This window comes from Peromyscus maniculatus, chromosome 12 (genome assembly GCF_049852395.1).
Source record: "Peromyscus maniculatus bairdii isolate BWxNUB_F1_BW_parent chromosome 12, HU_Pman_BW_mat_3.1, whole genome shotgun sequence".
NCBI classification, from domain to species: domain Eukaryota; kingdom Metazoa; phylum Chordata; class Mammalia; order Rodentia; family Cricetidae; genus Peromyscus; species Peromyscus maniculatus.
This window is the reverse complement of record NC_134863.1, coordinates 19,399,970-19,415,053: the sequence shown is the minus strand read 5'-3', so window position 1 is coordinate 19,415,053 and position 15,084 is coordinate 19,399,970. Positions and strand designations below refer to the sequence as shown.

The window sequence follows — 15,084 nt, the reverse complement described above, 5'->3', positions numbered from 1 at the left end:
AAAAATCTATGCAAGTTTTCGTGTCAGCATAGTCTTCAATAGCTGCCACACAATCTTAACACCTCAGTAGCAACACCTAGACGGCTAGCCTTACTTAGGTACAGAGGAGATGAACATGTAGCCTTTTGACCGATGGCTTCATGCCAAATATAGATTCAGGTCTGAAAGATCAGTGGTAGAGTGGTCACTGAGACATCAGTTTCTGCTCCAGATTGAATCTTCTTCACCTTAGAATGTCTCGGGTTCCCTTAATGGCATTATTTTATGTGTTTTTTCTTCTAATTTTGCTTTTACTGGTGAATTATAAGGATTTCCCCCTTGATACTAGAAGGAAAATAGTCTCTGTTTTTAAATTGGATTCACTAATACTTGAATTTAATTCCAAGGTCCTTTGACGAGTTCATTTGCAGGAAAGACCTCTTAGATGTGTGATGAGACTCACTTCTGAAGATGGAAACTTAGCTGCTTTCTCATCAAGGACCATTTAATTCTCTATCGATGTATTTGACATTTTTCTTAAAGAGCAAAGTATACTTAATCGAACAATATTGGTCAAGTTTTATAATCCTTTCTTCTTCTAGGTGGTGTTTTAAAGTATGTCTCAGTTATTTTCTGATTTTTATTCCATTTTTAAGAAGTAGTTTCCAGAATAATTTGCTTCACAAATGTTGAAGTTGAAGCAAAGAAGTAAGTGTAATTAGTCCCAAGTCATGGATTCTGTAAGTAACAGAGCTGGAATTCAAGCCAGAGCAGTCTGCCTCAAGCAGTCAAGTGCTGAACTTCCATGAACATGGGTGACACAGGCTGGTCTGAAGTCAGAAAGGCTGTGGATGTAACCTAATTACTAGACAAAAGGACTCAATGCTCTTGAACCCGTATCTACTTATGATTGCTTGTCCTTTTCTTCTCTTGGAATATACTACAGTGTAGAAATAAAACTCCTTGCAAATCCTTGAAGAGATTCATGCTCTTATAAGTTACTTGATAAACACAAATTTGTCAGGTCCTTATGCTTCATATATATTCTGTTATAATTATAAAAATATGCAAAATTTGAAACACTTTCCATCAATTTTTTATGCAGTTATATTTTATACTATTGGGTTTCTATTTTTAAGAAAGATAATTGAGGTTATGTTAGGCTTTTCTTTTCTGTGTATGAGAACTTCTTCCTTCCTGGTGGGTTTCTAAACTATTCTTGCTATATACAATCTATCAATTTAGTATTCACTAGGCAGGTTATATATATTATCTCTATTTAAAAGAATCACAATATCCCTAGTTTATTCTTCTTTTATAGATGAGATGACTAATATTTAAACCAATAAGGAAAGTGTCCAAAATCACAAGTCTACAAAAATTCAACAGTGAGATTACAATCCAGGAATGCCAGATCCAGTGCCTTAGCACTTGACCCTACGTTATACTGCCCTGTGATTGAGAACAAGCTATGAATATCCAGCTACGCAGAGAAGTCAGTGATGATGAGATGGCAAAGTAGAAATGCCGTACCATGTATTAGTTACTTTTCTGTTGCTATGATCAATCACCATGAGCAAGGCAATTTACAGAAGAACAAGTTTATTTTGGTTTATTGTTCTCAAGAGTTAGAGTCCAGCATGGTGGTAACAGCATGGAAGTAGACAGCAGGAACAGAAGCTGAGAACTCACATCTTGAACTGCAAACAGAAAACAGAGAAAGCAAATCCAATGTAGAGCAAGGCCTTAAATGCTCTAAGCCCACTCACCCCTAGTCACATTCTTCCTTCAGCAAGACAGCACCTCCCAAACCTTCCCAAACACTATCACCAACTGTAGACCAGGTATGCAAATGCCTGAAACTATGGGGCCTGTGTCTCATTCAGACCACTATAGACCATGACAAAAAACACATAGTAAGCTGGTCTTTCAACCCAGCAGAATTAAGACAACGTTTATGAAGTGATATAAAAATACATATTGAAGATGAGTGGATGCGACCATTAATGGAGTATTATGTTCAAACTGAGTTAAAAATAATTAAGAATGCATTGCCTTTGTACCTGTTAATTTAAAATATGATAATTAAAAGGGAAAGTTTACCTCAAAAACTAATAAGATTTAGAATGAATGGATTTAAAAAAAATGAAGATCCAATAATCTTAGAAATAAATAACTCAGTGAGTCACCCAGTCCTACAGTCTGCTGCCCAGAGGAAGTGCCCTTCCCTAGTATATATAGACACAGTGAGTAGACAGAAAAAGAAAGCCCATGTTAAGTGAAAACAGTAGCAGACATAAGCACCTATACTTATATCAGATAAAATATACTTTGAGATAAACCATATAAAGAGGCAAAGAAAGAGACCTGTTCAACAAGGAGCTATAACAATTATTATAAACCTATATAATATATAAATAAGATATAAAATGCTTATATACTTATCATGTTTAATACTCTTAATTTCCCACTATGTAAAATAATTTGGGATAAATGATTTCTAAAGTTTTTGACAATGAAATTTTATGGTTGCCCCCCCCCAACAAGTTTATAGTTGATTTTTTTTCCCTTTGGCACATCTACTGATGTCTAACAGGTACATTGTTAGTTTGATAAACTAAACTCAATCTGTAATACTATGGAGTTGTTTATGTATTCACCTTTTCATTACACACATATGAAAATAAAAATATGAATAACTCGTAGGCTTGGGTTTTGGTTAAAAGCAGGGCTCCTACTGTGGAAGGTAAAGACTAGTTTAAAACATTATATGGAAAGTGCTCCAAACCTTTTAAGAGCATCAATAATTTGTAATAGTATTTATCTCCAATCATAGATTTTTTTTTTAGCTTCAATTAATATCTTACCTTGGGGGAAGGGGACATGATGGACAGCTGGAGAAATCACTCTGCAGATAAGATCACCAGCTGCTTTTCCAGAGGACCCAGGTTCAATTCCTAGCAGCCACATAACAGCTCACAAACGGCTGTGATTCCAGTTCCAGGAGATTCAACGGTATCTTCTGGCCTTCTCAGGCACTGTATGAATGTAGTATACAGATAAACATATAGATAAAACACCTACATATGTAAAATAAAATAAAATGTAGAAGAGAGAGGGGGAAAGAGAGAGATAAAGAAATAAATAGATGATGATTATGATGATGGATGGATAGATAGATAGATAGATAGATAGATAGATAGATAGATAGATAGACAGATAGATAAAAATGAGAGCCATCCCTTAACGATGGGAGGTGTTGTCTCATCTCCTCTGATAGGATGTGCAGTACTTTTTGTAAGTACTTTAGTGTAAAGTCACAAACTCTGATGGAACCTTGCATTAAATTTACATATAAAATAGTTTAGACATTATTTCCTTCATTACATTAGTGAATGAATAAAGTACAGTTTTATGAGCTATTTCTATCATTGGTAATTTGTTATTTCCTTGTCTATTTCTTCTGAATCAAAACCTAAGATGAAAGGTATTCTAGCCATAAACTGTATTTTGAAGGGAAGAGTTTTAATTTTTAATGATCTCTCCATGGTCTAATTATAAAGCATATAATTGGAGGATAGTTTTAGAAAAGAAATGTGAAATAATAGCACTGCAAGCGATTAGGCATGTATCTGTTTAAACAAGTGGTTGTTGGGTGTTTTATTTTTAATGTTCAAGAAATTCTTTATAGATCTGTTAACCCACTGCTTATACCATTACCACCCTGACAGATCCCAGCACTGCATGATGAGTGGGCTGTTTTTTTGTGAAGTAGATTAGCCCTAGGTGGTAGAAAACCAAAGTGTGTTATTTTAGTGTTGTGATTGTTTTTTTGTTTTCTTCAGACATCTTTGCCTTTATCTCATTCCTGTGTTGATTTCATTTGAATGTGAAGATTCCTAAAATTAAGTTGTCCAGCTAAAGGATCTGTAATTCTTACACAGATATCATGACAATAATTAGCCACTTGCCCATTCCCTTCAATCCTTCACTCTCTGGTGTTCTACGTAAGGACAATGGTAATGAGGGGGTTGCAGATGCATGTACTGGATGGATTGACTTGGTATTTAAGCCCATTGCTATGTACGATGCAAATAAGCCTCTACTTACTCGTCCCTAGAATTTACGACAACAGCACAGGCTCATTGATTCTCAGAGCATTATTCCACCACGGAGAAGTGACACCCCAGATTTAAACTGTCTTTGGGTGACCTCCCCCTCCAGTATCAGATAGAGGGCAAAAGACTCTTTGACAAAGAAAAAGATACAAACACCTCATTTTCTCCGCCCTCCTCCTCCATAAGCTGATTACTCAGCTCTTGCAGGTGGTTGAGTAGTTATAATCAAATTATTCCCCCTGAAAAACAGTGTGTGTGTGTGTGTGTGTGTGTGTGTGTGTGTGTGTGTGTGCCTGTGTGTTATCCAAAGACTTTAAGTTTCTAGGACTGAGTACTGGAGAAAATAAGATATTACCAAAGTATTTATCAATTGAAACCCATCCCTATAGAAGTATTCAGCATCTCGAATTTTGCCAGATTAAAGACAAAATATCTTTAAATATTTTTCTTTAGAAAAATGTTCATTGCCTTATTGTCTTCTATCTTAAAGAAATGCTGAGGGATATGGCATAGGATGAAGAAAATCTCAACTCAAGATTGTAGAGCAGAGAGTTCTTCCACAGCTACACAGGGAGTCACCAAAGAGAAGTACACCCTGGGTTCCTAAGGTTGTGAAGCTCCAAATGGGAAGGTGAAGACCACAGACATATATAAAATCACCAGGAACAAGAACTAGATGGTTCATATGCAAAGAGTCTCTTTTGGGCTGGACCATACTAAAGATAACTACATAGAGTGGATGCCCCAAACTTCCCTGGCACAGCATATTGCAGAAAGGATATTCACACTGGCACTCTGACTCTCTGGTTGTCTCTCCCTCCCTTCTTCCTGTCCCACCCTCTCTCTTCTTCCCTCCCCTTTTGAGTTTCCCTTTCCCAATTGTAACTCTTCACAGGAACTTTCTGCTAGTCTCTGGGATGAATCTTTAATGAAATGACCCCAATCTTTAATGAAAAGTCCCCCGACACATTCCTCACTCACTTCTGTCTCTCTCTTTTACACTTGAATATTATTTCTTCTCTCTTTTCAGATAAAGACATAAATCTTCTCTTGTTCGTAATTTCCCAACCTCTGTTATAGACATTTCAGCATACTGGGGACTTTCCTATGACCTGTTACCTTCAAACCAGTGTTTAACTCACTCCCACAGTTCCAGAGAGATTCCATGTGACATTAATTAAGGTGTGAAATTGCTTCATGCTAATTGCCCAGTCCTTTCTATGATCTGCTATTAAGACAGCTGGGTATTTTTAATGGTACATTAATTTACAGAGCAATCTAACCTTTCCATTTCTTGGAAATTAGAGAAGGCCAAAGAAGATTTGATTAAACTGTCAGTAATAAAAAATATTAGTCATATTTCATTCTTCTTTCATAGAAACTGATAGAAGACATGGATTATGAGTTTCACCCAAAACAGAGGGTCTGCTGTCTCCATTTGGATGGAGAATTTGTCAGTAACAACTGCAATAGCCCTGTACGAACATCCAACAACCTACTTCATGACATTGGTGACTGTTACAGCTCCCACATCACCACTCAAAGACCCCATTTTCTTCTCATCTGTAAAGAATCGAGTCGTGATGTAAAAGGAGTCAGTGAGCCACAGATCTGCAGCCTTGTCCTCTCTGTACAACACTGCTGTTTCAATCTGTTGAATTAGATGGGTTATCATTTGATTGTCACCAAGACCTTGATAACAAGCTGATAGCTTTTATCCCCATTTTAATTGGGAGAAAACTCATTTTAAGAAGCATAAAATAATTAGCTCAGATCCACATGATATCTTCCAACTTCAGCCCTCACACTTTTCTTACACACACACACACACACACACACACACACACACACACACACACACACACACAAACACACACACAGGTTTTGTCATTTTTCACAACTAATAAGCTTATTTATTTCAATGATTCCTGCGATTGTGAATTCTCTGTTTGAGAGTTAAAATCTGCACAGGCAGGACATATATACATGAATTCATTGCTTAGAAGGTGACACTGCTGATTTTCATACAACAATTAAGTGTGGCATCTCTGTAAATACAGTGTTCTTCAGAATCTCCTGGAGGACGTGTTAAAGCACCAAGTGTTGGATGCTCACCCTCTGAGTTTTTTAACTCTATGGGTCTGGGTGTGTCTAAGAATGTCCTTTCTTAAGTTTCATGTGCTGCTGTTGCTGTTGCTGTTGCTGGTGTGAGAGTGTGTATTGGGGGGTGTCACACTTTAACAAACAGGAACTTGGGAGATTGCTAGAAGTGAAGGTCTTCAGGCTCTTTGTTTTCTGGACTCTACAACTTATCATATGTTCCTGTGGAGGAAAGGGAGGGTTTGTGGTTAGCTTTCCTGATTCATTTTCTTTGCCATGAAATGTTCTTATGCCTGTGAAGATAAAGGAGATTTAAAAATAAAAGTATCAGTAAACTAAAGAATCTTGGTAAATGTGACCTACTGTGCAGTGCCCACTCCAAAATCATCCATTTTACGGTCACACAAGTATGTTCTAGGGATTAAGATTTAGGATTTTAGAGGAAGAGAAAGATTCATTGACTTTGAGGAAAAAGTTCATCTGTATCCCAAACAGGGATACCTGCAGTTTTGATATTCATATGGAAAATGATCATGGAACACTTAGTAACGTGTCATTCACCATAAGAGGGAATTTGGTACTAATGAAGAAAACATTTCTATGCATTTTTGTGGATAAATAACAAATGGGCAAACATTTAAAACTGTCACTATATACTAGTCCCAAAGGAAAAGTATTTCAAACCATCTTATGTAGTGATTGAAGTAAATCTTTCATTAGACATTATGAATTAATAATATTTAAAGAGCATTGAAATTTAGTAATATTAACCAATGATCTGAGGGAAGTGTTTGTCCAGGCAAATAAACAGGAGTTACAAACATCCGAGGTGATCCAGCATTTCTGATTATGAACAAGAATGGCAGTTTGTCTGCATGCAGTTGATTTTAGGGGAAAATGGTTTGTAGAAGGAAGCTAGAAAGTTAGGTTAAAGTCCAGAGAACTTGAGACCTTGTAGTTGCCATAAGGCATTAGCTTTTCTGTTTAATGTTTTGGGAAATCATTACACACTTGGAGGAAGATTGCAAGGCAAAGTGCTAGAATCTTCTCTCGGTGGAGGTAGCTCAGAGTCTGGGGTTTATCGCTAAAGGAGGAAAGAATGACTGTTTATTTTGATGCTAGACCTAGTAGAGCATTCTAATTTAATGGCTCCAGGATATTAGACAGAAAGAAAGAAATCATTGGTGACTGTCAAGCTTAATACGTGAGCAGCTGGTGAATGATGGTGGTGTTTATTAAAATGAGGAAGAAGAGAAGAGGAATGGTTTTATTGTCAGAACAAAGTCAGCAAAAATCATGTCCTCACATTATAGGCTTGAGCTTCATTAAGAAAATAATGGAGGGGTGCCACTTAGTGACTGTGTGTACAAATGTGTGTTATCTCAATATGGCAACTGTTCCTAGTTGACATTTTAAAGCATGATGTGATCCCTTAGACCAGGTTTACTCAACCATAACACTTGCAGTAGGTGCTTATTCTCATGTGAATCTGATAAGGTTGGAAGTAGCACTGAGAATTTAAAGGTAAAATAACAGAAAAGGTATAGGTTCTATCTCTTGGGAAGGATGACAATTGTCATTTCTCACTGTGGGTGTACCACCTACTCTGAGCAACAATAAATAAGTGTTCCAATTTCTTCATATACCTGCCAACGTTTGTTACTTTCTACTTACTGTTTTTACCATATATATGTCATATTTGTTTTCAAAATCATTCCTTGATGACTACAGCAATATTTAGTGAAAGTAAGGCCAACTTTAAATATTAATTAATATGCAACCACAATAATGTAAATATTGTCTAATATCAGTTAGTGTGTTGAATCTTGTTTAGATCAGATCTCCTGACTGGACAGGCTCATCCTGGATCTGCCACTGCTCAGCCCTTGATATTAGGGAAGTCATTTACTTTTATTTATATTTAAAAATGAAGATAATTTCTTACCTCTGGTGATCACCAAGTTATTCTAATCAGTAAATGAGAGGATCAATTTAAAGTGGCTTTGAATACTTCAAAATGACAGATTTATTTGTGGCATTAACAGTTTACATTTTGACTTAAAATATGTTTGTCAGACATCTTATGCTTTGTCACTTCTTAAATTTTGTTCCATAATTTATTTTGAAGTATTCATAACTGGACTCACAGAAAGTTATTACAACTAGTAGAGTTGGCTGTCACCACACTAAAGAGTGCTTGTCCTTTCCCTGTCCTTTTTCTTCATGTTGTGACTGAATTCAGTTGCACTCTGTAAAGTACATTTTAGTTCTAAAATCTGATTGAGACCTGGAGCCCTTTACTTGTTACAGTCTAAAGTTAGATGTTTTGCTGAGTTCCAGGATGTAAATGATAATGAAAAAGTAATTGGTTTAATAGTTCTCTGTCTCTGTCTCTATTCATCCCTCCCTCCCTCTTTTTCTCTCTCCCTCCCTCCTTACTTCCCTCCCTCCCACCCTTCCTCTTCTCCTCCCTGCCTTGCTCCTCCCCATTTCTGTATTTGCATGCAATTCCCAGAATGACCTGATTTTTCTTTGTCTTACAATCCAAATCCACTTTGTAAACAGCAATGTAGAGAATAAAATACCTATTTGATTCATTGGGTGGGTGAGGGACAGTTCCTTTCAGTGACCTGGAAAACACACTTGTTAATCATTTGGTTTATTAAAACCCTAAATTTTATTATTCAGTTTAATAGGGTATATAAAGAGGTAGTGACTGAATTACCCTAAAAGAAAAACTGCATCTTCTGTTGTAGCATTACTGAGTTTTACTTTGATAAACTGTAAATTTCCAGAGGTCAGTTTGGAAATTTCTTTGCAGACTCCATTTCAAGGATGGCCAGTAGGGTTCAATTATTGGAAAATTTGCCTGCAGCACTAATTTTAGTGCTAATATGTGTGTGTTTATACTTGAAGTACTTTGTGTATATGTGAGAAATAGAAAATACATAAAAATAAATGCTCAAATGTATAACTTGGGTAGGATCTATATAATGAGAACAGAAGGGATGGTGAAACTCTAAGAAATCAACTATACAAAGACATTATTTAGTGGTTATCAATCAATATCACACCCTTTAAGTAGTCCCCTAAGATGATTTTGAAGTCATCTGAGGTCCAATATTTTTTTCTGGGTATTTAAACAGAAAGGTTCTTTGTATCCATTGAGATGATGATTTAAGTGATCTGTGCTGGAGCATGGAGACTGTGAGTTTTCACAGCCAATTAGGTGATGGAGTTCAGAAAACTGCTTCCTGGCAGCCTGTGGATTGTTTTCCAATGGAATCACTTCATTACCTTTGAGTTGCCCTGTGCATTAGCCAGTGGTAGATAAGTGGATATATTATGCACAAATAAAAGTTTCCCTTCACCTTGGAGATTTGGTGCCTGCTCTACTTTCCTCAAAACAGAAATACAATTAAGAGCTAGGACACTTGAGGGACTTCAACAATCTAGAGGGCCATACTATACGATTTTTCTAGGATTCTTCTTGTTATTGTTAAAGAAGTTGAATTACCTATTTACACCATTTGAAAACATCAGAATCAACTCTCTCAGCTATTAGTGCACAGCTTACCTATAGGTTGCACCCTTCCACTTCAACCAACGGCATTTGGAGATATGAGAAATATTCATGGAAATAAATGAAAGGTTTAAACATGTCATTCAAAAATAGATTATGTGTGATACTCTTGCATAAGACATTGAAAAAGCATTTTTCATATCTATATTCTGTATTACTCAGAGAACGTGTGTTGTATTTCATCAGCATCATCTGGTCACTTAGTAAAAGTAGACGATCCCAAAATCAACCACAGAACTAATGGCTCATAAGTCACATAGTAACAATACCCATACTTAGTATAAATGCACAGTACTGCTAAATACACTAGTAACACACTGGGGAGAAAACCTGTCTCTTAAATGATCTAGTGTCAGAAGAACCGTGCTTTGTGTTTTTGTATGTTTTGGAAGTATTGGCATAGCTTAGATCTGAACAGTTTATCCTGTATTCTCTACAACATGTTGTCTAAAATCTTAATGAATGGCATTCTTTTTTTTATATTTCTTGATCATTTTAGATGTTTGTTACCTACTCCTGCTGATAAAAATGCCATTTTTTTTTCTGTTATAAAGTGTGCCTGGTTGACAGTCAATAAACAGCTAAGTAAGCCTATGGACCAAATAGTTCAGCTCCTGAAGATATAAATTCCCAAATCTTACCCAAGAAAAGAAACTATTTGATTTTAGAGGCACCATTCATATTACTGAACCATTGTAGTGATAATAGCCAGAATAGACAAAGATATTTATTTGTTCTTATTTTAAGAAGGAAAGTAACTCCTGATGCTTAAATAAAATATGCCTATGTAGACACATTCGTCTCTATCACAACAGCCCAGTGAGGTTAGAAGACTCATTGTGGTGATTTATCTTTTAAGAATAGCTACGAATTGGAAAACTCTACTCATTCTAAGTGATAATTGAACAGAAGCCATGATAGCTCTCAGATGATAACCTTAGAGGCAGACAGAGAAGAGAGGAGGTGATCTTAATCTTCCATTGAATAGCCACATTCCCTATTGGAGAGTAGCTAACTGTACATGGACTCTGGGCCTTAGTTTAGGTGAAGGAAGGCTGGGCCAATTAAGGAAATACATTGATATTTTTCTACTTCTCTATCCTCATCCAGTTATCACTCCTGATGAAGGATGCTCTGAATATTCTAAATATTCTGAACATTCTAAAGTCAGATTCAGGAAGTTCATTGAAGCCATGTCTATATTGATCATCATAAGTAATTTTTTGTGTTTTTTGCCTTCCAGTGTGTATGTACAGAGAACCATCGCTACATGAAATTGGAGAAAAGCAAGGCCGTTCAAGGAAAAGCTCGGGAACACCCACCATGAATGGCGGCAAAGTTGTGAATCAAGACTCTACATAGCTGAGAACTCCTCCTGTTCTGCCCTCCCCACCCTCTCCCTTCTCCTCCCTTCCCTTCCCCAATTTTCTCCAATAAATCCACCCCAACAAGAGAAAAAAATAAAAAAAAGGCATCACAGGACTTAGTAGCTGAGATTCTGCACTCAAAATCTTACTTTGTGTAGGACAAGAAAATTGAACCAAAGCTTGCCTGTTGCAATGTGGTAGATAATTCACATGCATAACAATTATTGCACATAAAAGCAAAGAAAAAATAAATCAGGACTCCACAAACACTAAATTTAAGTGTGTTGTTATTAACAGAGGGCTAGCTGGAATGAAGACACAACTATAATGCAGACAAAATACGGTCATTGAACTGATGGAAAAGGTTTTAAGAAATCACTTAAAAATGTTGAACTGTAAATGCCTTTAAGTTCTAGAGAATTCTGTGATGTGCAGTTTCGTTTCATATTTGTATTTTCTTTAGATTTCTGTAAATGATACACAATTACATCCTGTTTCCAGGACATTCTTTCAATCATAAATTTGAACATGTCAAAATTATATTCTTCTAATGTCTGTCAGACATATATAGTCAGGGGCCATTTAACGTTTTTTTTTTTTTTTTTTTTTTTTTTTTTTTTTTTTTTTTTTTTTTTTTTTTTTTTGGTTTTTCGAGACAGGGTTTCTCTGTGTAGCTTTGCGCCTTTCCTGGAGCTCACTTGGTAGCCCAGGCTGGCCTCGAACTCATAGAGATCCGCCTGGCTCTGCCTCCCGAGTGCTGGGATTAAAGGCGTGCGCCACTAACGTGAAGAAAGGTTTTAAACAATATTCTTGATGTTGATAATATTTTTTATTTTAGAAAATGAAAATCTTGTGTTGAATTTAATCATATTAGCTGATTTAATTCATTTGTAAAGAGTTTCTCCTAAGAGAATATCATATTTTTATCTAGGTATTGATCTGGGATTTCATTATTGTTTTGATATTTAGGGGAAAGGGTTTTCCTGTGTTTCTGAGAAGATATAGGGTACCCCCTGCCATTGCTATGTATGGTGAAGAAGTACAGGTTTCTTGCTTTTTTCCATTCAGTCTTAGTGTTGATTTGTGGGTACCTTTGAGTGTGTATGTGTATGTCTAGCTGTCATAGAAAGTTGTCTTTTTTTTTTTTACCATATCTTGCAGCAGGGAAGAAGGAAAGTGGGTTTTGCCTAAGGAAATAAGCCTGAGATTTAGAGTCAAAGCAAATCTTAATTGCCTTTTTTACATTGCCAGACTTCTATGTGTAGATGTTTTCCAAACTTTATGAGAAATCAGGAGGTGTGGTAGTGAGATTCCTAACTTACCATCTATGAAGTGAGTAGCTTGTTAGTATTATCCAATTTAAAAGACTAGGTTGCAATAATTCTGTCTTCTAGAAAACAGAAGGTAACAATTTAAAATTGGAATATTCAAGGGATAGTGAGGGAAAAAAATGTGAAATTAACAGCCTTGATTCCAATAGACAGTGTTTTGTCAGTGGATTTGTGTCCTGAAAAAGAACTCCATGTAAGAGCAAGCAAACACACAGTTAGGAATACTGAAGTACTAGAAAACATTAACAAAGGCATGAAGTTATACCATGGCATTTTGGAATTCCTAGATCTACTTAGGCCTGGAAATGAGGAAGGGTATAGAGACATCCAAATTAAAATAAACCAAACTAGAATGTTAAAAATGTTTGCAGATTTATGGATATCATAATGAGAAGACTTAGCATGTAACTTCTCCTATATCTCTACTGTCCAGCATGTATTATTCCAAATATGACTCCTAAAACACATACTTTGCAGAAGATCTTGGCCCTCACTTTGAACCTTTCCACTGGTTACTGTATTCTTTCAAGGTCAGTGTAGTGTCTCCCCTCTACACATCATTATTCTTCAGTGTGATTCTTGTTCTATCAAGTATCCTATTTATGTTCTTTGGACAATGGCAGAAAATGTACTAGAGGAATTTTCCTATAAAACTACAAAGAACTGCAGTTACACACAAAGGCAAGGCATTTGTACACATTTTAAATCAGAATATAGGAAAAGTAACAGATATATTTAATTTTTTATATAAGGAATATTGCTCTCTTAGAAAAAGAATAACCACGTAAAGACACAAATTCAGGAGTTGTAATCATTGTCACTATTGATCCAGCTTGATTATAAATACACCTGTCACTTCCAGGACCAAACAAATCCCAAGCACAAAGCCTTATTTTCTTTGAAAAAAAATAAAGAGGCTTCAACAAAATGGGTCATGGACTCTTTAAGAGGGAAGTGCCTAGAGGTTTTACGGTGATATGTTTACTCAACCATAATGCAGCTGAGGGTCCACAGGAAATACAATTGGTGGAAATCACAGTTGCCCATCTCATTGATGATTTCATGATAGAAATTTAAGCTTATTATTTATGAAAATATAATCTGATATTGATCTCTAATAAAATCCCATCTCTATTTTCATTGGTTGTCACTCATTCATCATACAGACACACCTTTGTCCCTATCATATCAGTAGTTAAAAAGCTTTCTCATCACTCAAGTTGTCTCTAGTTTTTCCCTCCACACTGTGTTTAGCAATTGTAAATGTGTTTTGGAAATTAACTTTGCTTCATTTACAACTGATTCAAGAACAAATTGAAAGCCTCACATTCCTTTTATTCATAAGCCTGGAAAAATGTGGTTTAGAGCACAGGGTGAATATTTGTTTACTCTTTGGTTGCCTTTTAAGTACATTAAAAGCATAAATAGAACCAATATTCACTGACTTAAGTTTTAAAATACATGAAGAAATATAAGCATATAACTGTCCAATTTCACTTAAAAACATGAGCCAGTTACGATGGTTGTTTTTCAGCTTGATTTCTAACTGATATTTTCACTGTGATAATCTTTATTTTATTTCCTGGCTTCAACTCATCTATCATCTCGTCTCCTTTAATTGCAATAAGGGTTTGTTTTTTGTAGTTTCCAAAACAATGCAAGGGGATATTCCCAGGAAAGGACTCTAGTAGAGAACTATAGGAGCCCTTATGTCTTAAGTGAATGGTCTTCATAATGAAAACAAAACTTCTGTGAGTCTCACAAAATGGCTTTTTGGTCAATATTCTTTACTTGATATTTTAGCTAGATGTTTGAGGTCTAAAAACAAATGGTGCTGAAGTTCTATCTGCTAACTTAGAGACCTTGTGCTTCAGGAGACTGAACACAGTAAGCCATCCTTTTCTTGATCATAGTGATAGTTTTGGTTTTGAATTACATCTATGAAGTTTGTAAGGCATTGTTAGCCATTATGGATTGGCACAGTGAATAGACATCTATGTAATATAATGTGATTCATTATGGGCCTCATTCTAATTCAGACATTTATACAGAATAACTCTTCTACCGAAGAAAATGGCAATACTGTTGCTAGGTATTGTTTCTCAATTGGTGGTTCTGTCATGCCACAGAGAAGTGTTGAGAGTATTGAAACAAGTGGAAAGGATGGAGTGTAACTTGGTTGTTATGTATTAAATTGACTTTAGGTCCAATCTGAAACCCCAGGTTGCTTGGAGAAGAAGCATGACTACGTCAACAGTGATTTATATTTTAAAACATAGACCCAGAAATAGAAAAACTACCCTTATACCCTGTGGCTTAGTGTACAAGGCTTTGCTTTTGAAAAGGTTTTCCATGAAGTTGCTTGATTTCTTCTGCACAAGATGAGACATAATCAAACTTAAAAATTCCCTGCTCATTTTAATGCCACTAAAGGCTGAGGTTATTACTCTGTCATAGATTGTAAATAGCATTTTTTAAAGCCAGAATTACCTTTAAAACTGTGGATTGTTCTACAAATATATATGTGTATATATACATATGCTTCTGAAATGAGGATATATTATATAAAGTTTCTATTTGATCTGTGGACTTTCATTAGGTAGTCA

General features: G+C 35.8%; 1 protein-coding gene across 4 annotated transcripts in view; it reads left to right on the top strand.

The window, feature by feature from the left end:
• Fgf12 (fibroblast growth factor 12) overlaps positions 1-11,274 on the top strand; it is a 524,714-nt gene extending 513,440 nt beyond the window's left edge. For all 4 annotated transcript variants that reach the window (XM_015993290.3, XM_076548663.1, XM_006974465.4 and 1 more), the window contains one exon: positions 11,024-11,274. In XM_015993290.3, the coding sequence (XP_015848776.1) occupies positions 11,024-11,142 (119 nt within the window). In that variant the 3' untranslated portion in view covers positions 11,143-11,274. The remainder of the gene's footprint in view (positions 1-11,023) is intronic.
• Positions 11,275-15,084: the final 3,810 nt, after the last annotated feature.